General features: G+C 36.5%; 1 protein-coding gene across 1 annotated transcript in view; it reads left to right on the forward strand.

The window, feature by feature from the left end:
* The window catches only part of RASA2 (RAS p21 protein activator 2), a 196257-nt gene that overhangs the window by 127925 nt on the left and 41260 nt on the right, over window positions 1-27072 (forward strand). The window contains exons 14-19 of the mRNA XM_007947529.2: window positions 665-788; window positions 3071-3177; window positions 11442-11525; window positions 11938-12015; window positions 19953-20026; window positions 20538-20644. Coding sequence (XP_007945720.1) covers window positions 665-788; window positions 3071-3177; window positions 11442-11525; window positions 11938-12015; window positions 19953-20026; window positions 20538-20644 — 574 coding nt within the window. The remainder of the gene's footprint in view (window positions 1-664; window positions 789-3070; window positions 3178-11441; window positions 11526-11937; window positions 12016-19952; window positions 20027-20537; window positions 20645-27072) is intronic.

Raw genomic sequence — 27072 nt, forward strand, 5'->3', positions numbered from 1 at the left:
CAAAGTGAGTTTCCTTCCCTGAATAAACCTTTCCCCCACCTTTTTTTTTTTTTTTTGCCTCCAGATGATTTTGAGTTTTGTTCCACATTGTTCTCCCTCTCTAGAATGTTGTTATTTCTTCATTGGATTTCATTTTTTCTCTGTTCTTTTACGTTATCTCTCTTTTGGCTCTCTTTGAATTAAGGCTCTGTTTAGTTCCAGCTCTCATTCTGGCCATTGCTTTGGGATCAAATTGATTGGGCTAAGTGGCACAGTGACTTGGTCAATTAATACTTTTAGTTACCCCTCGGATACAGTGACTGTGTAGCAGTCACAGGGTTTCGTTACAGTAGACAACAATGCCATGCTGTCCATGTCACCACCACCTATCCAAGTTATATCCCTGACTTCCCTTCAGATCATTTTACTCTCTGTTGCGTCTTGTAATGTTTATTCCATATATTCACTTCTTACATCTGGCTGGTCTAAACTTAATTTATCAAATTAGCTCAGAATATAAATTGTCCTTTAACTGTGAGTGAGTTTGCAAAAGGAAAACACGGTTTTAGAATACTGGATAAGAACTTTTAATGAACTTAATTTCATTGCATATTTTTTTCATAAATGCTGTTGGAGATGTGTGAAAGTCAAAATCTTAATGTTTACCTTTTTTAAAATCCTACAGGAGAATCTGCGCTACTATGTCGATAAGTTATTCAGTACAATTGTAAAATCAAGTATGAGCTGCCCTACTGTAATGTGTGATATCTTTTATTCTCTAAGGCAAATGGCAACTCAGAGATTTCCTAGTAAGTCCCTTGTGTCACTAAAATGTGCCATTTCTTTTTCTGTATTTGATTTCTTTTTCCCTAGGTATTTATTCTGTATTTAGTTTGTGTGAAATGTTTAAGGTTTTATAGGTACAGTCTTCTTTGGTTTTTCAGAATGGTTCTAGCTTTTTTGTAAAATGCTTGTTTTCCATGTACTCCCAAAACAAATACTTTGTTGTATTTCATTCAGTACAGTGGCAACTTTATACCAAGAATGGGTCAGAGTCACCATTATTTTTACGAAAGGCAGTAGTTTAAAAGTATGACATTAAAAAAGTGAACATTTATTCCAAATACTTATGAGATTGTTAAATATACTAAAAAAAACAACTTCATTATCTGTACCAACTGCCTTTTCTACTATCATACATTCAAATACAAGCTCTTTAATTCCATACAGTTGACTAGATTGAGAATGCTAAAGCTTTGGTAGTGAGTGGTTCTTACAGAAGTGATCTTAGGCATTAGACATGTCTCTATTGCAGCATACAGAGAATTTTGAAATACATATATATCAGTACCTGGTATACTTTAATTTTACTAGAGTAGCTACATCAAGGCTTTGCTTGGAAACATTTTGTAAAATTAAAAGTTACTATCTCTGACTGTCACTACTTGGAATTATTCTAGTTTTACTACATCTCTGATATGTAAAGAAACTTTCCAGATCTGCCTGGATGGGGTGGGGGTGAAGGATAAGGCAGCTAACTTACATTATCAGTCTTACCTAGCTGTATGAAACTGTAAGTATGTTTTTATAACCATCTGAAAAAATTTTGCTCCTATATCATGTTTTTCTAAGTGTGTGTGTGTGTGTGTGCACGCGCGCTTGTGTGCACCTGTGCAGAGTTAATTGCCCCATGCTAAATTTACTTAGTAATTACTGAGTGATGGGGCTGAGTTGTCTAACTAACATGTAGAGAAATTCAGACCTAGATGTTTTTGCTAATTTTAGCAAAAGACATAAACAGTTGACTTTAACTAAGTATACTAAATCAAGTCGTGGTAACCAAAATAAGGGGAGCAGAGACATTAGCATATGGAAAATGAAGTCCTTACTGAAAAAATATTTTTAAAAAAAAAGTGTGTTAGATTATGATGACTACGTTAAGTACTTCGTGAGGGGCAAGCACATTAGCTAACTTAGCTAGCTCCTCCTATTATCTTCACAACATCGGGAGGTAGGTACTGCTCCATTAGGTAGATAATGAAGCTAAGGTTTAGAGAAGTTAGATTAGTTGTCCATGACATGGCCTGCAGGCAAGCAGTCTCAAACCTAGGCCTGGCCTACTCCAGAGCATATGCTACTAATTACTGTAAACCACCCAGTTATCTTGGCCTTAAATATCCTTAGCTGTTAAATTCTTGTTTATATAAATGATCTAAAATGCGTTTTATGATATTTTTTGTCATTGCAAATTCATTTCTTTAATTATCCTTGTGTTAGTTTCCATATAAATGTCCTCATGTCCTCAGTCGACTAACAGTATTGATTGTTTTGTGGCCTAAGACATTTTCATATTCTCTCATTTGTTCTTTTTACTACCCTGAGAGGAAGGGTAGGAAAAGGTAGGCAGTCGGTAGGAAGCAAGTATTATTAGACCTACAGATTAAATGAGTTGTCAGTGGTTACTTAGTAAGTGACTTAGAAGTGTTAAAACTCACACCAAATCCAGGGATTCTGTTTCTTACCACTTACTTGCTTCTCTACTGTCTGACTTTTGTCTGAGATGATAGCTGTAGGTAAGTGATCAAAGTCATAAGTCGTCTTCACTTCATCTGCATTTTTATATGTAATGGTGATAGCTTTTTGTTAGGAATCATTTTTATCGCATAGACTTTGCTACTATCAGGATTTTTGGAAGGAGAATTAAATTAATATTCTAAAACTGAAAACAGTCTCCTTAGGGGATTCAGTACCACTAGATAGTGCTAGTACTACTTTTATTTTTGTTGTTATAATTTAAGGAGTCTCCTTATAGATGAGGAGAGGTATTTTTCAAATGAAAGTATTTCTGAAAATCTAGCAGCTTTGCTTCATTTTATTTCTTCCAGGTTTTTTTTTTTTTTGGTAGTCATAGGATTTATTTCTTTAACATAGTCATTACCATTAGTATCATTTCATTAACTCAGTCCTTTCTAGGCAAATTATATTGGTCTTCAATTTAGTTTGCATGATTCTTCAATATTTTTTATGTTGTCATTTTTGTTTTTTAATTCAGTGTTTTTGTGCATGACATTTCACCATTTTTTTCCTGCAGATGACCCTCATGTTCAATATTCTGCAGTGAGCAGCTTTGTATTTCTTCGTTTCTTTGCTGTAGCCGTAGTATCACCTCATACTTTTCATTTGCGACCTCATCATCCAGTAAGTGTTTGTTCTTCTCAAAGCTCTTTTCCATTTTTATTTTATTTTTGTTAAAAGGAAGATAAAATAGGCCCCAAATTTCACTTGGCTTTGTTTTCTTATAATCGATTTTGAAATTTACTGGCCATTTTCCTTGGCCATTTCAGTCTGTCAGGTAAAGCTGAAATTCTGCTTTTATTTTTTGTTGATGGTATTAATACAAGATATTTCAGAAGAGTGTTAGGATGTTCATAATTGTTGGAGCTTGATGATGAGTAAAAAGGGAGGATTCATTATGCTCTTTCTCTCTGCTATTGTGAATGAATGGTATGTTTGTAAATTTCCATAATATAAGGGTTTGGGTTTTTTTTTTTTTTTAAGTAGCTACAGGTTCACTTTTTTTTTTTAAAACAGAACCTACTTTCATGCTTATATTAAAATAACTTAATCTTGTAGATTTGTTTAAATCTCACAGAAATTTTAAGAGACTCTTTTTGAAAGGTATAGAAACTTCTACTGGAAAGTAATTTGTTGGTATCTCCATATTTTTACTTTTATTCCCCTTATGTGATAATTGTAAATATGTGAGATTTATATATATTTTTAAAAGCATATAATCCTTTTGTTCTGAAGCCCCACTTAATTCCAAAATCTAAATCTGCACTTCCTAGGTATGCATGTTTATTTTTTAATATTTTAAAATTCTTTATTTTTGCTATGTTTCTGTTTCCTTCTTACATGGTATGTTTTTGCTCACTCTTTAACACTTTTTGTTCCAAATATTTACGATCTTATCTCTACTTCCAGTTGCAGATTTACACAACAAAAAATAATGATAGACATTTAGTGTTTATTTAGAGGACCAGGCCTTGTAACTTGTCATTGTTGTGTGCTGTTGAGTTGATTCCAACTCATGAGTACAACTTCCCCATAGAGTTTGCTAGTGTATAATCATTACAGGAGCAGATGACCAAGGCTTTTTTCTTGTAATGGATTCAAACTGATGACCCTTGAACCAGCTCTCCCTTTGTTCTAACTAGGCCTTGTTTGTATATTTTAATTCATCTAGTCCTCCCAGTAGCCCTGTGAAGTAAATTCTCTTATCACTTTGCAAAAACGGTGAGGAGGCCACATGTTCTGACCTCCTCTAATCCTACAAGAGGAAGACAGGGTTACCAGCAGTAACCCAAGGCCTATTACTGCAAGGCCAGACATGCTGCCTCCCTCCAGCCCTTTCACCAACCGTTCCTCCCAAAGCACCCACCACCTCTCTCCTGGGCTCGATAATTCGCTGCAGTGGCCACACAGAGCTCACAGATTATGGGGTTTATTAGGGAAGCACCACAGGCTACAACTCAAGTTCAGGAAAAAATGCTCGGTCTCTCTCCCAGCCCACAGTCCCTCAGCCAACAGTCTCTCACAGTCTCTTTCCCAGCAGTGCTGGTCCCTCGGTGTCTCACTCAGCAATGCGTGTCTCTTGCACCTCTTTCCCAGCAGCACGTGTCTCTTTCCGCGGCGCGTCTTCCTCCACCAGCAGTCAGAGAGAGTGTACTGCCTCTAGGAGGCCTCCTTTTGAGCCCGGCAGGGTGGACAAACTAGCCAATTATAGCATCAGAACCCTAAGCAACTGAGAGAGAGTGGGCACCTCCCAGAACATTGTTTTGTGCCACTCCCAACAGAAATACTCCAGGTGGACAACTTCAGCAATCAGGAGCTCCTCAGTTAATCATAGCAAATTCCACCTTGGAGTTTACAAAGACTTATGGGTACAAAAGCCACACAAAGTAATTTACTGCACTGCACACTTCCATTTATAGATAAAGAAATCACAATACAGTTAACTTCCTCAAGGTCATGACACAAATAATAAATCATGATTTAATTTCACTTGATATGAACTTGATTAAACTGGGATTCTAACTCAGTCAGTCTTACCCCTGTTCCTTACTGCCTCTTAGACCGATGTTCAAGTCCTTGAATTGTATCAAACACAATGTTCAGTGTTGAAGATACTCCCTGCCCTCAGGTAACTCAATCTAAAGGAATTACTCATTGAATAATGTAGTATAGAGAAGACACACATGGGTTTCTGAGTTAAATCAGGCTCTGAGTGCCCATTCCTCCTGTCAGTAGCTACGTGACAATAACCACTCATTAAACTTTGTGAGAACTGAATAGACAAATGGTCTGTGAGTAGCAATAGCAGAGAGTGGGCGGGTGTCCTTTTGTTCACAGGCCTGTGGCTGTGTTACTAAAGCTGTATAGCACTCCAGGGCAGCAAGGCATGGTAGCAGCATTCTGGACATAAACAGAACTCCTACATCTGAACTTGTGACTCTGCCTTGTATTCAAACGTGGATTGGCATATCCCTGTAACAGATGTTACAATAAAATTCTTCTAACCAAAAACTCTTTGTATTTAGGTCACTGTTTTCCAATCAGGATGCCAGAAGAACTCCTTCAAAATTGTCATATAACTTAATTGTTTGCTTTTAAGTGTAACCTTATCTTTAAGAACCTTACAGTCTAATAGGGGAAATAGGACAAATGGATAATCTACAACTGGCACCTGATTAGAACCAAGTAAGGAATATAGATAATTCATAGTACTGAAATTGAGAGCAAAGAGTAATCCCAGTGACTGGGGGTAAAGACACTGTCAAGACCAGTATGGAAAGTTAGAGTGCCTGAGGAGGAAAACTGATTGAAAGTTGTTGGATTTTACATTTAAAAGTTCTTCGAATTTTGAGAAGTCAGTTTTAGTAGAGTATAAGAGCAGAAAAACAGATTGAAAAGATTGAAGAACAAGTGTGTGAATGCAGTTTTACCTGAGAAATAGGTCAAAATAACTCCCCTATACTAAAGGACATGGCAGATTCTAGCATGTATGTGAGTGCCCACACACATGTGAATGAATAATTTTTTTGAAAAGACTGATTTTAAAGTGTGGGTTTTTTAAAACATTGACAAGGTATACCACTCTTTTGAGAAATTTCATGGTGGGGGAAAAAAAGCAAATTGGAATATATTTCTTATCATATCCTCCATACTCTCATTTATAGCTCTTCTCAAGAGTCACCTAAGGCATAATTTCATACCCCTTCCGTCTGGATTAAGTGCCTCTCTTACAAATGCCTGTCACACCCTGTGATGCTGTCTGTTGTGGATTTGTCATACTGTTTATTAATCACCTGTGTATTATCTCTCCATGTGGACTTTAAATACCATGAGAGCAAGATTTAAATTTTTTTCAAGTTTTTGTATCCCAAGTGTATGGCACATTCTAGGGCAAATAGATGATGATCAGTAAGTGTTTGAGGAATGAAAAATAGTCAGAGAGAGCAGCTCTAATAAAGAGTTTTTTCTGAGATGTGAATATCTATGCATGGTTTAAATAGAGAGGAATTGACTAGCAGAAGTAAGAAATCAGAGAGAAAAGAGTACTTAACCAATACCGGATCAGTATCTTAGAGGATCCAACAATGTCTTTAAAACAAAAAGTGATGGGGACCTTAGAAAAAACAACTCCTTTGAAATATTATAGTGAACTGTATGACATTGTTTGGGTTTCTTTTTTCTTCTTTGGTAATATAGTCAAAGGGTAGAGTTGCACAGCCGATTATTGTAATTGCTCTCAATAAGTTGTATGCCTTACAGGTATACAACAAACGTTCAATTGGCAAAAGTTGTGTGATAGATATATTTACAATGACAAAAAGAAAAAAAAAGTAGCCACTGAGGCTGTTTATGTACAACCAAAAATCTCATAGGATTTGGTTCCTTGGTTTAGAGTCATGATTTCATGGGACATCCCAGTTAATTGGCCTGAAAATATGGTTAATGCTTCTGTTTTACCTCCTATATCCTAGGATCTTAAAAATTTGCAAGTGGCCATTCAAGGCACAACAGTTAGTTTCTGTTCAATTGGAGCAACAGATAAAGAAGGAAAATCAGGAATAGGAGGCAGATATAAAATATATGGTTAATTGCCTCCATGAACAACTGGCTCCTTTTACATGAGACCAGAAGAACTAGATGGTGCCTGACTACCATTACTGAACATTTTGATCAAAGATTCCATAGAAGAATCCTGATCAAAAGGGGGGAAATGCAGAACAGAATTTTTAAATTCTCATAAACTCCAGACTTCCTGGAGCCATGACAGTTGGATGAACCTCTAAAACTATTGCTCTGAGATAATTTTTAAACCTTGAACCAAAAATATCCCCTAAAGTCTTTTAAACTGAAGAATAGTTTAACTTAACTAGTAAAAAAGGTCTGCGATGAGCATTATGCTCTTTTAAGAACTATCTATATGGGATCAAATTGATAACAGCAACTTGAAAGATTAGATAGGAAAGATTAGATTAGAAGGATTAGGTGAATTTATGTTAATGGAGGAGAAATACCTCAGAAAAAGAGTGAGAATAGTTGCATAACTTGAAGAATGTTGTTGTTGTTGTTATGTGCCGTAGAGTCGCCCGACTCATAGTGACCTCTCCTTGGGTTTCCGAGGCAGTATCACTACGGAAGTAGGATTGCCCAACCTTCCTTCCGAGGAGTGGCTGGTGGGTTTGAACCACCAGCCGTCTGGTTAGCAGGCAAGTGTCTTAGCCACTATGCTACCAGAGCTCCCGAAGAATGTAGTAAGTATCAATAAATGGTACATGTAGAAATTGTTGAACTGGTTTATGTTTTGCTATATATATGCTCAGTAACAGAAACAAAATAAAAATTTTTAAGACAGTGAAATAATTTTATATGATACAGTCTAAGAAGGGGAAGAGAAAATAGGATGTATAATCATATACCAGGATATTTTGCGGTGAGAAATTCACCATTTCAGTTCATTTTAATAAATGGCACCATGAGGTGCTACATGACCCGATAGAATCCTGGTCATTTCTGAAAGGCAAGGTAATCTATGAAAAATTATGGTGGCACATGGTGATAGGAAAAATTAAGAACAATGCATATGTGGAGTACACTAGAGAATCAATGGTAGCTGAATGACATGATTGCCATATAATAGGGTCATACTGATATGAACAAACTTAAGCTGTACAGAAATTGTAGAAAATATACTTAATTGCCTTTTTTCCAGGTCAGGGAAGGAATGGCCTTAAAATACTAATTATAAAACCAAATTTGAACAGGAGAGTCTTAGTGAAACTCAATTCAAATTCACTTTGTGAGTACATTTATAAGAATTTTAGTTTTTTTTATAGGCAGAGAATTATAGGGACCTCTTATGTACATAATGGAATTCTGGCTGTCCAACTAAAATATTTACTGAATAGCTTTAACATAGATGTGTAACTATGTCATAAGTATATCATAATGAATATATCCCAGAATTGCTCATTTTCCCTATACCTTGGACTTCTCTTCCCTTTTATATCCATTGTCTGTTTTCAATACTAAAATTTTAAGCAATGTCAACTAAAAACTAAACTGAAGCTTCTTGGTATCTAAATTTTCTGGGGCATGTCTTTTGATGGAAGATACTGTTTACATGAATGCCCTGAACAAGGAAAGATGTGTGATTATAATAGAAGAGTTGGTTACACAGGTGTTTGTATTGATGAAAACTTTTCAGACTATATACATGTAAGATCTATTTATTGTATGTAAATTATATCTCAATTTTTTAAAAAAAGAGGAACAAGGACTTATGAAGGAACACTGTTTAGTCCACTTTATTTATCTGTAATTTTTTTTGGTAGACAAGCCTGAAAAACACTGTGGATAATAGATCCAAATAATTACCCTGTTAAAAGACCCTATGTGAATGGGGTGACTGCCCATTTCCTAAATTGAATTCAAGTATTTGTTTTGATGGTAAAGAGTTAATTGCAGAATCCATATAAATTCTTGAATATGCTTAGATGTGGGCTGAACAAAGAAAATTTGGAAACTGCCATTTTAAGTTGTAAGGTAGAAAAAAGTAGGTGCTGTTGGCATTCCAAAATCAAACTCACTGCTGTCAAGCTAATTCTAATTCATAGCGACCCCTTTTGGGTTTCCAAGGCAGTAAATCTTTACAGAAGTAGATTGTCCAGTCTTCCATCCATGGAGTGGCTGGTGGGTTTGAATCACCAACTTTCTGGTTAGCAGTCAAATGCCTTAGGCACTATACCACCAGAGCTCCTTTGGGATTCCAAATTTTTCAGGCAATCCAAGCTTCCATACTACTATACTATACAAGTAAACAATTTATATATAATAAGTGTTAAATTATAACTTTCAAAAGTAGAAAACCAAAAGGGAAAAACATGCTCAGCATTTCTCAAGCTGAAAGGACTGAAGAAAAAATTTAAGCCTCAAGTTGCAATATTGAAAGATTCTATGGGCAAAATATTGAATGATGCAAGGAACATCGAAAGAAGATGGCAGGAATACACAGAGTCACTGTACCAAAAAGGATTGGTTGATATTCATCCATTTCAGGAAGTGGCATATGATCAAGAACCAGTGGTATTGAAGGAAGAAGTCAAAGCTGCACTGAAGAAGTTGTGAAGAACAGAGCTCCAGGAATTGAGGGAATACCCATTGAATACAATAAACGGATGCTGCACTGGGGGCACTCACTTGGTTATGCCAAGAGATTTGGAAGACAGCTACCTGGCCAACTGACTAGAAGAGATCCATATTTGTACCCATTCTAAAGAAAGGTGATCCCACAGAATGTGGAAATTACCAAACAATATTATTGATATCACATGCAAGTAAAATCTTACTGAAGCTAATTCAGAAATAGTTGCAGCCATATATTGACAGAGAACTTCCAGAAATGCAAGCTAGATTCAGAAGAGGATGTGGAATGAGGGATATCATTGCTGATGTCGGATGGATCTTGGGTCAAAGCAAAGAATACCAGAAAGATGTTTACTTGTGTTTTATTGACTATGCAAAAGCATTTGATTGTGTGTATCATAACAAATTATGGATAACATTGAGAAGAGTGGGAATTCTAGAACACTTGATTGTACTCACGAGGAACCTGTACATAGACCAGGAGGCTGTCGTTCAAACAGAACAAAGGGATACTGCGTGGTTTAAAATCAGGAAGGGAGTGTGTCAGAGTGCATCCTTTCACTATAATTGTTCCATCTGTATGCTGAGCAAATAATTCAAGAAGCTGGACTATATGAAGAAGAATGTGGTATGAGGATTGAAGGAAGAATCATTAACAACCTGTGATGTGCAGATGATGGAACTTCGCTTGCTGAAAGTGAAGATGACTTCAAGCACTTACTCTGAAGATTGGAGACTACAACCTGAAGTATGGTTGTAATATAAAGAAATAAAAAGAAAACAAAATAATATAAAGAATATAAAACAATGTAAAGAAAACAAAAATCCTCACAACTGGACCAGTAAGAAGCATCAGAATAAAAAGGAGAAAAGATTGAAGTTGTCAAAGACTTCATATTACTTGGTTCTACAATCAACACCAATGGAAGCAGCAGTCAAGACATCAAAAGATGTATTGCATTGGGCAAATCTGCTGCAAAAGACCTCTTTCAAGTGCTGAAAAGCAAAGGTGTCTCCTTGAAGACTAAGGTGTGCCTAACCCAAGCCATGGTATTCTCAGTTGCCTCCTATGCACGTCAGAGACGGACAGTGAATAAGGAAGACTGAAGAAGAATTGATGCTTTTGAATTGTGATGTTGGTGAAGAATGCTGAAAGTACCATGGACTGCTGAAAGAACTAACAAATCTCTCCTAGGAGAAGTGCAGCTAGAATATTCCTTGGAAGTGAGAATGGCCAAATTTTGTCTCACCTACTTTGGTCATGTTGTCAGAAGGGACTGTTCCCTGGAGAAGGATATCATTCATGCTTGGTAAAGGGGAGGGTCAGCGAAAAAGGAAAGGCCCTCAATGAGATGGATTGACATAGTGGCTGCAGCGATGGGCTCAGATATAGCAAGGATTATGAAGCTGGCACAGGACCAGGCAGTGTTGTTTGTTCTGTTGTACACAAGGTTGCTGTGAGTCGAGACGACGCGATGGCACCTAACAACAGAGTAACACATTATTAAATGTAATTATTTTTAGAGAAATTTTCAATTATATGTGACTTATTTAGTCTCTTAATTCTGTAGTCCAGTGAGTCGTGCCCCAAATTTAACTAGATGTTTAACTACATTTGTGGTTTAATTTAACATTTTTGAGTAACAGTTTTAGAGCACTATAATCTAGTCACACTGTTCTATTTTTTATACAAACTATATTTCTTGAAAGCTTATCAGGAATTTTGTGTCTTTTTTTATATTCTTTAGGATGCACAGACAATTAGGACATTAACTCTCATCTCAAAAACCATTCAAACTTTGGGAAGCTGGGGGAGTCTGTCCAAAAGCAAGGTAATTTTTTTTTTCCACATTTCTAAATGTTGTACATGATGGACCCTTCTCCCTCACTCACCTCGTCCAATTTGAAAACAAAACACAACCAAAAGAGAAACAAGCACAGTAGCTTCGTCTCAGGTGGATATGACATCCTAGTCACCTGTTAAAGATGATTGTTTCATTTCAACTGATACCACCTCTAAGGGGGAAAAAAGTCCAGTAAGAAGATGCAGTGATGGTATCTTTATCTGTTTATCTGTGCCATAGTCACCTAGCAGCTGTTAAAGAACTCATCTCCAAACCCCTTAACTCTCTTGAAATAAATTGTGGAGTCCTGTTAGGACTTAATCCTCAGTTTGAAAATACAGACCATTATATTTTTGGTTCTCTACTTAACATATATAAATCTTGTGTTTTTTTTCCTTAGTCAAGTTTCAAAGAGACATTCATGTGTGAATTTTTCAAAATGTTTCAAGAAGAAGGATATATTACAGCAGTTAAAAAGGTATGATCTTTTTACTCTGAAAATATTAAACATTTATTGTCATCTAGCATTTGGGGATGATAACCAGAAGGCTGGAGGTTCAAACCCCTCAGCCACTCCTTGGAAGAAAGATGGGGCATTCTACTTCCGTAGTGATACTGCCTCGGCTACCTAAGGAGGGGTCGCTATGAGTCGGGACCGACTAGATGGCACATAACAACAACAACAAGAAGAAGCATTTGGGGAAGTAAATACTCTGTCTTGAAAACCTAGAATGCTGCAAAACTACACTTTTCATTGCATTATTTTTGTAGAACCTCTTCACGTTTTATGTTATTCCTAGAAGTCAATCCCCAGTTCTAAAAAATTGCAATGTTTAAACTGTTCACCAAATATAAAAAGACTCCACTGGCCGAATTACAAAAGAAAAGGTAGAAGATGGAGATAACACAAATAAGAAATGAGATGAGTAGCTTGACAACAGAACCAACTGAAATAAAAAGGATAATAACCAAATACTATGAAGAACTATACTCCAACAAATCTGAAAACCTGGAAGAAATGGGCACATTTCTAGAAACACATTACCTACTGAAACTAAAACAAGCTGAAGTAGAAAATTTGAACAGACCCATCACAAAAGAAGAAATTGAACAGATCATTTAAAAAAAAACGCCCAACTGAAAAAACCCTAACCCAGATGGCTTCACTGGAGAATTCTACCAGACATTCAGAGAAGAACTCATACCAGTTTTACTCAAAACTATTCCAGAACATGGAAAAAGATGGAATAATCCCAAATTCATTCTATGAAGTAAGCGTGAGCCTGATAAAAAATTGTAGAAAATAGACATAAAAATTCTCAATAAAATCCTAACTAATAAAATGCAGCACCATATGAAAAAAATAATATATCATGACCAAGTGGGTATGCAAGAATGGTTCAGCATTAGAAAATCATTGTCATCTACCACATAAATAAAGGAAAAGAACCACATTATCATATCAGTCAGTGCAGAAAAGGTATTTGTTAGAATCTAGTACCCTAGTACCCTTTCCTCATAAAAACTCTCAGCAAAGGAAGAATAGGAGGGAAATTCTTCAGTATAATTAGGGGCATATATGCAGACTAACAGCCAACATTATTCTCAATGGAGAGAGACTGAAAATACTCCCTTTGATAATGGGAATAGGCAACAAATACCCTGCATCAGCAGTTTTATTCACTGTTGTACTAGAAGTCCTAGCCAAAGGAATAAAGCAAAAAAGGGAAATAAAAGTGATAGTTCAGTTTGTGTGTCACCTTGGCTAGGCCTGGTTGAGTGGCTGGGCAGCTGGATGTAGTATTCCCCAAGATGAGAATCAACTCCATGGTGGAATCCACTGTGAGCAGTTGAGTAGCTGCCTTAGGGAATGTGGTCTGCTTCCTATATATAAGGAGAAGCCTTGGGAATGGTCTCTAGCCTATGGCGTGCTCGGACCCTGCATGCACCCATGTCGTTGCTCAGCAGCCTGCTATGCTCTGTCGACCTTGGGACTTACAGTGGACTTAGTTAATGACCTGCCTTATGGTTTGATAACATGGGGACTATGCCTTTTTACTTGTCAACTTTGGGGCTTCTCAGCCTCAGCAGCCAGCAGGCTGTCTGAGTGAAGAAATGCCTCTAGCTCCAGTGGGCTGAGAGCAGGAAGCAGAGCTGGACCCCAAGGTTGAGGGGCTTTCACACAGCTGCTAGAGCCTGGCACTTTGAACTTGGACTTAAAGCTTCCAAATTGTAGGAATAAACTCCTGTTTGTTAAGGCCATCCCATTTATGGTATATTTCTGTCAGAGCAGCACTAGGTAACCAGAACAAAAAGGCATCCAAATTGATAAGAAAAAAGTAAAACTATCCCTATTTGCTGATGATATGATTGTATACATAGAAAATCCTGGAGGTTTTGCAAGAAAGCTACTGGAACTAAAAGAAGCATTCAGCAAAGTGGTAGGGTACCAGATCAACATAAAAAAATCAGTCAGATTTCTTTACATTAACAACAGAAATCTGAAAAGTAAGTAAGGAAAATAATACCATTTATATTACCACCAAAAAGATGAAATACTTAGGACTAAACCTAACCAGAGATGTGAAAGACTTACTCAAAGAAAACTATAAAACACTACTGCAGATACTTATATAAGTGGAAGAACATACCATGCTTATGGATAGTGAGACTTAACATTGTGAAAATTTCAGTACTACTCAATGTAATTTATAGATATAGTATAACAATTGATCCAGATTCCATCAATAATTCTTTAAAGATACAAAAAAACTAATAATTTTGTGTGGGAACACGAGAGACCCCAGGTAAGCAAAGCACTATTGAAGAAGAAGAACAAAGTAGAAAGCCTTACACTTCCTGATCTCAGAACCTACTATATAGGCACAGTAGTGAAAATAGCCTGGTGCTGGTACAATGACATATACATAAACCAATAGAACAGAATTGAGAACCCAGAAGTAAATCTATCCACCTATGGACAGCTGATCTTAGAGGGCCAAAATCCATTAAATTGGAAAGAGATACTCAGTTTAACAAATAGTGCTGGTAAAACTGAATATCCATTTGCAGAAAAATGGAACAGGGTCCATTTGTCACACCATATACAAAAACTAATTCAGGATGGATCAAAGACCTAAATGTAAAACCTAAAACTATAAAGACCATGGAATAAAAAATAGGGGTAAATTTAGGGACCTTAATATATGGCATGAATAGTCTATCAAACAGAACTATTCAGAAACAGAAGAAAAGAAACTAGACTACTAAGACTTCCTAAACATTAAATATTTATGTGCATCAAAAGACTTCTTCAAAAGAATAAAAAGAAAACCTACAGACTGAGAAAAAAATTTTGGCAACAGTGTATCTGTCAACAATATGGAAGAGATGCTAGTGATCATTAGCCATTGTTGTTGTTGTTGTTACTTGCTGTCGAGTCGGCCCCGACTCATAGCGACCCCTCCTTGGGTTTCCGAGGCAGTATCACTACGGAAGTAGGATTGCCCAACCTTCCTTCCGAGGAGCGGCTGGTGGGTTTGAACCGCCAGCCTTCTGGTTAGCAGTCAAGTGCCTTAGGCACTATGCTACCAGAGCTTTTAGAGAGATGCAAATCAAAACAACAATGAGATATCCTCTCAGCCTGACAATAACAACGATGATTAAAAAAAAAAAACGCTGGAGTATATGGGAATATCAGAACTCTCATTAACTGAGGATGGGATTGTAAAATGGTACAGTCACTATGGAAAATAGTATGGTGCTTCCTTACAAAGTTGAAAATAGAAATACCATCTGATCCAGTAATTCCACTACTAGGTATATATCCTAGAGAAATAAGTGCTGGGACATGAATAAATACATGCACACCCTTGTTCATCACAGCATCATCACAAAATGATGGAAACAACCTAAATGTCCTTCAGTGAATTACTGGATAAATTATGGTATGTACACTATTTATACAGCATGTTTACTGTTGCTGAACCAACAGTAGAATATATGCAGTGTTAAAGAAAAATAATCTGCAAAACACCTCATAACATGGATGAACTTGGAGAACATGTTGAATGAAATAAGTCAATCACAAAAGGACAACTATTGTATGAGACCACTATTATAAAAAGTCAAGCAAAGGTTTATACAAAGAATGAAACTTTCTTTGATGGTTACCAGGGATAGGAGGGGCAGGGAAGGAAAATCAGTAACTAGAGAGTAGGGATTCATTAACTTGGGTAAAGGAAAAGGCAAAAACACAGTAAGAGGGAAGTCAGCATAACATGACGAAGGCAAAGGAAGACACTGGGAAATATGTAAGAGTAAAAGACAGCAACATTAAATACTATTACATACACAATCCTGTAATAACAACAATAATTTATGAGCAGATGCATAGGTAGATACAGAAGCTGAACAGTTGTGGGATGGCATATGGGAGTACACTCATGACTATATAAAGATTTTGCAGATAATATCTCTACATACATAGTTATATGTGCTGCCAATATATTGTAATATATAGTAGAGCATGCAAAGGGCAAAGTTGTGCATATGTCTTAGACATAACCAAACACCCTGAGGGCACTGAGTCACTGGGCTTGAGAGCTTAGGACCATAGTCTTGGTGGACATAGGTATATTGGCATAACATAGTCGTCTATATAGGGACAGTGTTCTAGATCCTACTTCAGTGAATAGTGACTGGGGTCTTTAAAGCTTGTGAGTGGCTAGCTAAGATAAAACTATTGGTCTCTTTCCACCCGGAGCAAAGAAAAGTGAAGAAAATTAAATACTCAAGGCAACAGCTAGTCCTATGGACTAATGGGCCACATGAACTGCAGCCTTAACTATCCTAAGACCAGAAGAACTACATGTTGCTTGGCTACCACTACCATCTGCTCTGATCAGCATCACAAAAGAAAGTCCTGGATAGAGTGAGAGAAAAATGTAGAATAAAATTCAAAATCATAAAGAAGATTAGGCTTACTGGTCTGATAGGACTAGTGGAACCCCAAAGACTGTGGCCCTTAAACACTCTTCAAAGATGTTTTTCTTCCCTTTTTCTTCTATACAAAGCTATAGGTTTCAGCTATGAAAATACCAAATGAGTTTTAGGTACAGTTACTATTGCCGTTGTCTTAGTAGCACAGATTACAAATGTTTAGGGCAGGATCTCTCAGAACTGACACTAATTGCCATTTAGGGCCAGATAATTGTTTTTCCTGATGGTTAAAACTGCCTCCAATTTAGAACTACTTGTTGAGGGGTAAAAGCTTAATATAGTGGCTGACCTACAGTGAACACTTACTGCCTTAATAAAAAAATGTATGAATTATCAAACATCATATAAACAGTATAGATTATAATATTATCTTGTGAAGAGTGCCTATAAATCAAAATTTACCAAAGTCAACATTATGTGTATCTCAACATGAGACCTACAACATGACAAAAGTTGCTATACTTAAAAGTTGAGGATGTTCTAAAAGGATCTTTAATTTCCTATGTCTTCAGTCCTATGACATTGTGAAATCATAAATATTTGTAAAGGAAAACTATTTTGAGCTATATCTAAATTTGGCTTGAAGGCAGTCCAAACTAGAAAAACAAACTCACTGCCATCAAGTTGATTCTGACTCATAGTGAGCCCTGTTGGGTTTCCAAGGCTATAAATCTTTATGGAAATAGAGAGCCCCATCTTCCTTCCACAGAGTTGCTGGTGGGTTTGAACCATTGGGCTTCTGGTTAGCAGCCAAATGCCTTATTCACTATGCCACCAGAGCTTCTTTTGAAGACAGTACTGTATCTTATTTATCACAATTCTAACTTGGTGAATCCAAATTAGTAAGGCTTCATTTACTTTCTGTAGCATGATTGGCAGTTTGATTGCCAACAGTATATTTTGTTGAACTTTTTATACTACTTTTAAGATTCTTACAGAGACTCATTAAATGAAAATGAGTAAAAAAATTAAAGCCAGCTTTTTTCATTTTTAATCTAGAATATTGCAAGCTCAACCAAAATTTTGTTGAGCAACCATTGAAGGCTTTTGAAGAGAAGGTCTTTCAAAAGAATAGGCAGAGAAGAAGCTGGCCTTTTATTTGTAGTACATTATTGAAACATTTGTGGGACAGTGTAGGCAGACTTTTGTTGGCAAAACTGTAATGTACTATGTTTTGTTTTGGTGGTGTTTTTCCATGTTTTATGACTTAGGCTATGGTAACATCTGATTTTTCTTTCTGATACCATCAGAATGTGTAGAGTTGATAATGTCAGTGGAGAAAGGACTTAAGGGTGTCAGGAATTTAGTCTGTCCTTCTCTGCCCTAAGTCACCCACTCACATTCTCGTGGACTATCACCATAGTACGCGTTCTGTCTGTGATTTGGTTCTAGGCCCCAAAACTGGAATAGGGTATTTTGCTCTGATACACTAGTTTTCTTTATTATTTAGTAGTTAAGTCTAGATATACACAGTGCTAGAAATTACAAAAGCTTGTGAAGCCAAATTTCTGATTTCATATTAATATTCTCACTACTGCAGTTGCCTGCTACTCCAGAAGAGAATATGTTATAACTCTGAATCCTATACAGTTCTCACAGAATTTAAGGATAACCTAGATGGTTCTGTAAACAGTGTGACCATGTAAGTTAGTGTCTAAACCAGGACACTTTTGAGAGTAAAAGGGTACTATTAATGATTTTGCCCAGATAACAGGTATGTAGAATGACAGTCCTGAGCAAACTGGGACCCATGGTTCCTTACAAATATAATAAACAAATAATATATTTAATAAAATTAATTAATATTTGTGAAATAAATCAATCCATGACTTCAGACAAATACTGTTGTTGTTAGATGTCATTGAGTCAGTCCTGACTCACAGTGACCCAGGTACAATAGAAGAAAACAGCGCCCAGTCCTGCACCATCTTCACAACTCTTGCTATGCTTGAGCCCACCGTGTCAATCCATCTCGTTAGGGTCTTCCCCTTTTTCGCTCTCCCTCTGTTTTACCAAGCATTATAGCCTTCTCCAGGGACTGGTCCCTCCTGTTAACATGTCCGAAGTATGAGAAGGCGAATACTAGGAAATGAAATGTTTAAATAGCTCTTATATTACATTAGTGGAGCTCTGGTAGCGTAGTGCCTAAGGCACTTGACTGCTAACCAGAAGGCTGGCGGTTCAAATCCACTGGCCACTCCTAGGAAGGAAGATGGGGCAATCTACTTCCGTAGTGATACTGCCTCAGAAACCCAAGGAGGGGTTGCTATGAGTCGGTCCGACTCGATGGCACATAACAACAAACAACAACATACTACATTAGTAGATGATTTTTGCTAAAGAAAAAGACTCTGGTGGCATAGGAGGTAAGGCATTTGGCTGCTAACCAGAAGAAGGTTGGTGATCCAAACCCATGATGTGTTCTGAGGGAGGAAGATGAGGCAATCTACTTCCATAGGGATTTACAGCCTTAGAAACCCAGTGGGGGTCACTATGAGTCAGAATCAACTCGATGGCAGTGAGTCTGATTTGATTTTGGTTTTGTTTGAGATGCATACCCCAAATTTTCTTGAACCACGATGTTCCCTTCTTTTCCTACATATTTTTCATAGGAAGTTTATCAGTAGTGATTTGATTCTTAGGTTATCCCAGAGAACCCAATTACACTTCTGTCATAACTGAAATACCATTTCTCAGGGTTAAAGTAAGTGTATATTAAAGTAGTCAGCAAAATTGAAGGGGCCAGAGAGTGATTACTTTAGGTTTTGCTGGCCACATAAGGTCTCTGCCACATATTGCTCTTTGATTGGGTTTTATTTTTGTTTTTACAATTTTGTCTTTTTATATCTAAAAATTTTAGGGATCAGAAATGTTTCAGAACTTCATTTTTCAGAGTTTAGAAAGGCAAGCACTGTAAACCATATATTGTGTAACACTTCAGCAGGGTCTGGGGTAGCACCCCATAATTAATCACATTAACATGTATGTAACACAATGTATGAATATATTCACATTCAGTAGGATAAATACAGACTATAGATTTATACCAGTTCAGGTTAAGTTGTATCCCAAGATGAGTTTACTGCAAACCAAAAATAGAACAAAAAACCCTTTGTATTCAGGACTCTATGGATTTCAGAGTTGCAGTCAAAATATTGTGGATGTGAATTATTTCTACAGAGAAATATATTCAGGGATTTAAGGAACTTGAGAATAAACTTCTTAGACTACCTGTCATTTGTACATTAGGGACTTCTCTGCGATTAGATACTTATTTTGTTTTATAAAGTGTTACTATATGTGTTCCTTTATAATGAAGAACTTCATAATGTAATTAGTGACATTTAAGATAAACTGAATTTTTTATGATGGTCCTTAATGCACAGTGTAATATCTGCCCATTTCCCCATTTAGTTCCTGGATGAAATTTCATCGACTGAAACTAAAGAATCCAGTGGTACAAGTGAGCCAGTGCACCTGAAAGAAGGGTAATTTAATGAACTTAGATGTTAAAAGTCTTGCTTCAGTATAGACAATAAATAAGTACAAAGAGAGTATGGGTCTGGGAATGAAGAAATATGGACTTAAGTTCTGTGCTGTACTGCATATTTAACATCAGTCAGGTTATATCGTCCTCACTATGCCATAAGCTTTCTCTGTAAGATAAACTTTGTCAGCTGGGCATGATTTCCTGGGTACTGATTCCCAGAGGTGTTTTGAAAATTCAATAAGATTTTGAGTTATTAGAGTATGTTGAAAAAGTAACAGCACCATTCAGTCTTAAAGCATTATTATTGGAAGTTCAGAGTGAAAAATGAGTCATTTGGCCGTTTTTTGCTTTTTCTAACATAAATGTTAATATAAATATTAAATTAATTAAAGACTTTATTCCTTAGTATGGCCAAAATAAATGCAAGAGTCATAGATGATGAAGACATAATTGTTTGTTTTGAATGTTTAGTCTTTGTAGCTAAATGTTTGCATCTGTTGTTTTGGCAGTGAGATGTATAAAAGAGCTCAGGGAAGAACTCGGATTGGAAAAAAGAATTTCAAGAAACGGTGGTTCTGCTTAACAAGCAGAGAGCTCACCTACCACAAGCAGCCAGGTAGTTGTGCTTATGCTTTATTGAGGGGCCTCTTCTTGGTTTTAGGCGATGATTTCTTTTTTGCTTCTTAATGTGACTATAATGAATCTTTTCACTAATATTACAGTTTATAGTTTCTCACAGTGGTGCACATGTACTAAGAATATAATAAGTGTTTGGCAAGTGACACCTTGTAAGTTATATTTTTCCCACATACTAAATGTTTTTTTGTTGCTATTGCTTGCATTCCTACAGTGAAAAGAGTTCCTCTTTTCTAGCAAGTCCCTGCTGTTATAGATAATTTATAGGTAACAACACTTAGACCCCTTATAACTTCGAAGAACTCTCAGAGCCAAAATAGTAAGAATTGATACTCAATAAATGAGAGTATTTCAGTGATTTGTTAGAAAATAGCAGCCCCAGATTTTCAATTATACCATAGATAATGATCCCTGAGTAGTTACCAGGTTTCTTGTAGTCTGTTGGTCATGGTTTGCAAGCTAATTTTTCACAATTCTTTAGAATGGGTTAGCTGTAATGACTACATATGTCCAAATACATTAGTAAGATATAAAAATCAAAATACATTATTTTTAAGCACTCTAATGATTTGTTATGACATATAAATGTTCAAATGACTAAAGATCAACAAGCTGTATATATGCCCTTCCAAAAAACATTTTTTTAAGTGAAGTATATTTTTAGAAATTATAAGTTATGTTGATTAATGTGTAAATGCTCTCACCTGTGTCTAACAGCACTTTAAAAGTAGCTGTCATGATATGGTAATTATGCTTACATTAACAGGACATTTAAATCAAATTTAAGTTAGTCATTTTCTATGAATAGATGAGTCCTTGTTTCCTCATGAAAAGCATTTTCTAACCTAACCCAATATTTAAAAATCTTTCTGGGGTCATAGTATTCTCTAAAAATAGGGTGATAGCTATGGACCTTTTCCCTCAGAAAAAGGCACATATAACATAGAGACAAAATTTTATCTGTAGTTTTACAGAGTTCATAGACCTAAAGCTTGTCCACAGTTCTCAAGATAAGAACCTCTTTTTTTTTTTTTTTTTTTTTTAACAGTGATCCTAAGAGAATAAAATTCTGTAGAATGATTAGACTTTTCTAGGTGCAGATGGTTAATGTGCTTGGGTGTAAATTGAAAGATTTCTGGTTCAGGTCCATGCAGAAGTGTCTTGGAAGAAAGGCCTATCAACTCCCAAAAAATCAGTCATTAAAAACCCTGTGGAGCAATTCTACTTGGATACACATGAGTTCTCCATGAGTTAGAACTGATTCAACAGCAACTGGTTTTGTGTAGGTATAAAATAGACGTTATTTTCAGGCCTTCATAAATGTAACATGTTGGAATGTCATTGGAGGAATGATCTCTATTAAATGAGTTTCAAGATTATTTACTAGAGCCTACAGTTTTAAGCATCCATATTTTATGTTTTAACCATTTTGATGGATTTTTCTAAAATGTATTACATGCTTCCCTGCCTTCTAAAAAAGAATTCATTGAACGTAAGTTAACATTTTCTAGATGATTTGGGGCGCTCATTGAACTATTAATTATTATATGGTACTTTGATTTAATGATGTTTTCAGATCTGCTTAAGGTCGTGTGTAGCTGTTTTCTGCCTCAGCTCAGTGCTTTGGACTGCTGTGCTTTTTGTGTTCCTGTGTTTGCTTTATATTTACAGTTTTTCTCTATCCCCTTTAAATTTTTCTCTTTGTCCTTTCTAGTCAGGCTATCTTAAATTTCTTGTGCTGTTGGTGATCCCTATTTCCTGCACCCACCTCCATTTTTTACTGCTAATGTGCTGTGAGTGAGGATGCACAGATACTATGTTTGTGAAAATTATGCATAAGATTAAAAGGCTTTGAGTGAAGACTTCAGGACTTCCCCCTATGACTGAAATACATAGGCTTTGCATTCTCTGTTTAGTTGTTCATTATTTTGCTTACTTCCTATTTCCTGGATACCCATACTGCTAGTTTAGTAGTCTTTTGCTGCACATATTTCTCTTCATTTTGATATCTGAAAGAGTGCTTCCCAAATTTTCTTTAACGTAGCCCTAAATCATGGATGCTTTTATTTACACTGTCTTTCTGCTGGTCACTAGTACTCTGAATCATGTGTTTCAGCCACTTAGAATCAAATAGTGTGATCTTTTACCAATTCACAGGAAAAAGGATTAATAGAATTTTTCTCAAATAAGCTCTTAAATTTTTGCTGCTTGATTATTTAAGTTCTAACAAGTAATAGTAAGCAACTAATCTTCAGTGCAACTAAATTGAAATGTGGTAATTGAATATTATAAGACATTCAATCATTAGTCAGTCATGATTACTTTGGCAGTTTTTCATGGGCCTGTGTGCTTGTAATTATGATTTTATATTGCTATATTGCAATTTAGTAGTTTTCTATAATTGAAAGTTCTTCTAGTGTATGCTGGAATCAAGCAAATTATTGATATTCCAGCTCTCCTTGCCTCATCCAGCCTCATCTTTCACATTCTCCAATGAGCTCTTTGCAGTTCCTTTCTGTTGCGTTCATACTTTTGCATAAGCTCTACCTAGAACTCTCTTTCCTTCTTCACCTGTGTGACATATTGTCCTTTAAGCCTTCTATCAGGTAGCTACTTTGTATGCAAACCTTTTATAAGCCTCAGAGTCCCCAGTTTGTCGATTCTCTCAGTACTGTATTTCTTTACTGCACATTAGAGAGAACAGATCTATTACACTTTATGGTCATTACTTTTGTCTGTTTCTTCCCCAGTCTTTAGATCCTCAATTGTAGAGATCATGTTTTTACTTACTGGCATAAAGGCATTTGGTAAATGTTTTTAATGACCAGTGTTTTCAAAGAATGTCATGTTTTCCAGATGTGCTATCATCTGAATTACTTTAAGAACTATTTCTCTAGGTTTCTAAATTTTTCACCAAGCATACTAATATAAATTTGTTAGCTAATTCACCTTTGAAATTCTGTCCTTTATTCTGCAAACATGATTAGATATTGTCTACTGTATATACACAGATACATACACACAGCTTACACAAACTTGCATGTGTGATAGCAAATGTTTGAGGTCAGATAGCCTATTGACAATATAAAAGAAACTTCCATGGTGTTTTAAACATAAATACTTCATACATTCAGGTTGATTTAATCCGCACCTGCTTGTATTTTCACACACAGGGATCTTTACTCTATTCTATAGTAGCTAAAGAACAAAATACATCAAGGACTCAATCATGAATTCATTCAACAGATGTTTTATTAAATGCCTACTATATGCCTGATGCTGTTCTAGACTCTGGAGAAAACAGCAGTGAACAAGCCATACCATTTCTTTGAGATAAATCTCTCTGTATATATACATATACAAGCTTTATTGATTTTTCTTCTCTAGAGAACACAGCCTAAGACATTTGGTACTGAAAATGGCATATAGAGAAACACAATCCGAAGGATGAATTTTCCAAATTGGTTCTCATGTCTGACTAGTCTTAAAAGGTGTTAAGGACTCTGCCTTCTGTAGTAAAGAGAACATGGCTAATCCATGGCATGAGGTGGCAGTATTAATACACAAAATATCACCACCAATAGATCAAATATTGATGAAAAGAAGCAAGGCCCTTAGTGATTGCATGTTTGATACTTTTCTACAATTTTGTCTGAATGAGAAATGTAAGGAGGCTGGCTAGTTGGTCTTACTGACACTAGACAAAGTGATGGAAGAAAGAGATGAGCTCAGGCCTTTGGAGTCTCACAGTTCATATATCACATAGAAGACCTACATGGCAACTTGTGCCCTGTAAGTCTTATTTCTCATAGTAACAAGAGCTGATATTGCCAAAAACTAAACCTAGAGTCTTATCCTAAGAGTGGCTGAATTACAATGTCAGTTGAATTCCCAACCTCAAGTGGTATCTGAAGTTAAAGTGAGGACATTGATTGGGAAGAAATGGAATTCTGAAACTTGGGATGAGGACATATGGGCAGATAATGATCAGGAAGGTGGGGACACTGAGCTCCTAAATTCCTTTGAATTATTCCTGCCAACAGAACCAACCCTCTTACCACCATCTGATGAGATTAACCCAGACGTTCCTAAAAAGTCATTGTCTGAGATAAAACCTGGGGCATTGGCTGGGGCATTGCCTGAGATAGATGCCTTATAAGACATTGCTGAATATTCCCAGCACACCACCCATTTTTGCTTCCAGACCTATAACTAGACTTAAGTCCCAGTGAGCCCCAAGAGGTGAAGTACAAAGTGTGTCCCAGGAGGATTATGCAATACTCCAGAAAAATTGTCTGATTATTCTAATATACATACAGAAACCTGAGGATTATGTGTGGGAATGACTGTTAAGGGTATAGGATAATGGTGCAAAGGAACGTAAAGTTGGATCAGCCTGGCTTTGTTGATATGGTCTCATTAAGCACAGATTCTTCTTCCATTGTTTCAGTGTTTCATCTCGAGGTTCAGAAAGGATCTAATAGTTTATTTGGTTGGTTCACTGAAGTATGTATTACGTGGTGGCCTATGCTAAACCAAATTGAAATGCTAGACTTGCCTTGGTATACTGTAGAAGAAAGTATCCAAAGGCTTGGGGAAATTGGCATGTTAGAGTAAATTTATCAGTTTAGACCCACAGACTCACACATGGAGTACCCAGAGGACACATCTTATATAATGGTGTGGAACAAATTTGTGAAGGAGCCCCAGCATCCTTGAAGACTGCTGTGATTGCTTTTTTATATGAGTCAGAGTTGACAGTGGGAACTGCCCTACCTGAATTAAGATACACCTAACTACAGTGGGTCTGATTGAACCTCATGGTGGTAGGAGCTAAGTGACAACACTTAATTGACAAAGACAAGGTAGTCATGATTACTGTAATGGAAAGCAGAGTCAAAGCAGTAATCAGAATAGTCTGACTTGCATGGTTTTATGATTTTGGCTACTTAGTCATGGTGTCCCTAGGAGTAAAATCGACGGGTAATCTACTAAATATATTCTTGATCTCGTCATGAGGAAGAATTCTAGGTCAAGTGAAACGCAGTCTAACCTGAATCACCAGAATAAAGAGTCATAGCCCCTCAATCAGTTCCCATATGAGCCAGTTTATAGACCCATAACCTCTTGAATGAAGGGAGGCCCTGGTACACTCCCAAAATTTTGTATTGTTAATCTTTCTCCCAGCCTTTCCCAAAGGTATTTTATGGCCTTTTATGAAAGTGACTGTTCACTGAGGAAAAGGAAATAATAAGACTTTTGGGGGATTACTGGGTACTAGCTCTGAATTGATAATTTAGGAGACCCAAAATGTCACTATGGCTCACCAGTCAGAGTGAGGGGATATGGAGGTCAGGTTATTAATGGAGTTTTGGCTCAACTCTTCAGCACTACATCATTTAATCCCCAGGGAACTTGATCACCTTTCCCTTCTAAAAGATGTCATACTGGTTCATTACATCAATGACATTATGCTGATTAGACCTTATAAGGAAGAAATATCAGTGACCCTAACGTACTGGCAAGACATTTGCATGCTAAGAGAGTGAGAAATTAACCCAACAAAAAAATCAACCAGATGAGACCAAAAGGGCAGCTTTTGCCCAGGGACAAAGATCAGAAGGCAGAAAGGGACAGGAAAGAAAAATGAGTGGAAATGAGAAACATAGGTAGGAAGTGGGAAGTGGGAAGTGCTGTTATATTGGAATCAGTGTCACAAAACAAAATATGCATGAATTGTGTGCAGTGACTGGTGAGTATCAACTGCCAGCCTTCTGGTTAGCAGTCAAATGCCATATGCACTGTGCCACCAGAGCTCCTTCATGGGAGAACAGAAGGGCAGTATTTGCACAGGGAGATCACTCAGGAGGCCAGAATGCATAGGAAGGAACACAAGGAAGGGGTAACTTACAGGGAGGAAGTGGGAACAGAGCTGTTACACTGTGGTGATTGCAGTCAATGTCATGAAACAAAATATGTATGAACTGCTGTATGGAAAATGAATTTGCTCTGTAAACTTTCACCCAAATCACAATAAAAAAATTTTTAATAAAAGAAATATGCATGAATTGTTGAATGGAAACATAATTTGCTCAGTAGATATTCACCCAAACCAAAATAAAACGTTTTTAAAAAATGAAGGTGACATTATTGCAGGTATTTAAAAAAAAAAAAAATTTTATTGTGCTTTAAGCAATGTGTTCTTTCAAAGTAGAACATAAACTTATTTGCATTTCTGGCTGATAAAATTGGAATGGAGACAAGGTTTTAAAAGTCTTAGATATTTTTCTTGTCAGCTTTCACCATTTTTATCTTCAAATAAAATTATATGTCTTTTTTTTGTAACTTTTTTTTATTATTATTATTGTGACTTGGGTGAAGATTTACAGAGCAAATTCACTTTCCATA

The sequence above is a fragment of the Orycteropus afer genome, unplaced genomic scaffold (assembly GCF_000298275.1).
Source record: "Orycteropus afer afer isolate SDZICR_OR568_19922 unplaced genomic scaffold, OryAfe1.0 scaffold00188, whole genome shotgun sequence".
Lineage (NCBI taxonomy): Eukaryota > Metazoa > Chordata > Mammalia > Tubulidentata > Orycteropodidae > Orycteropus > Orycteropus afer.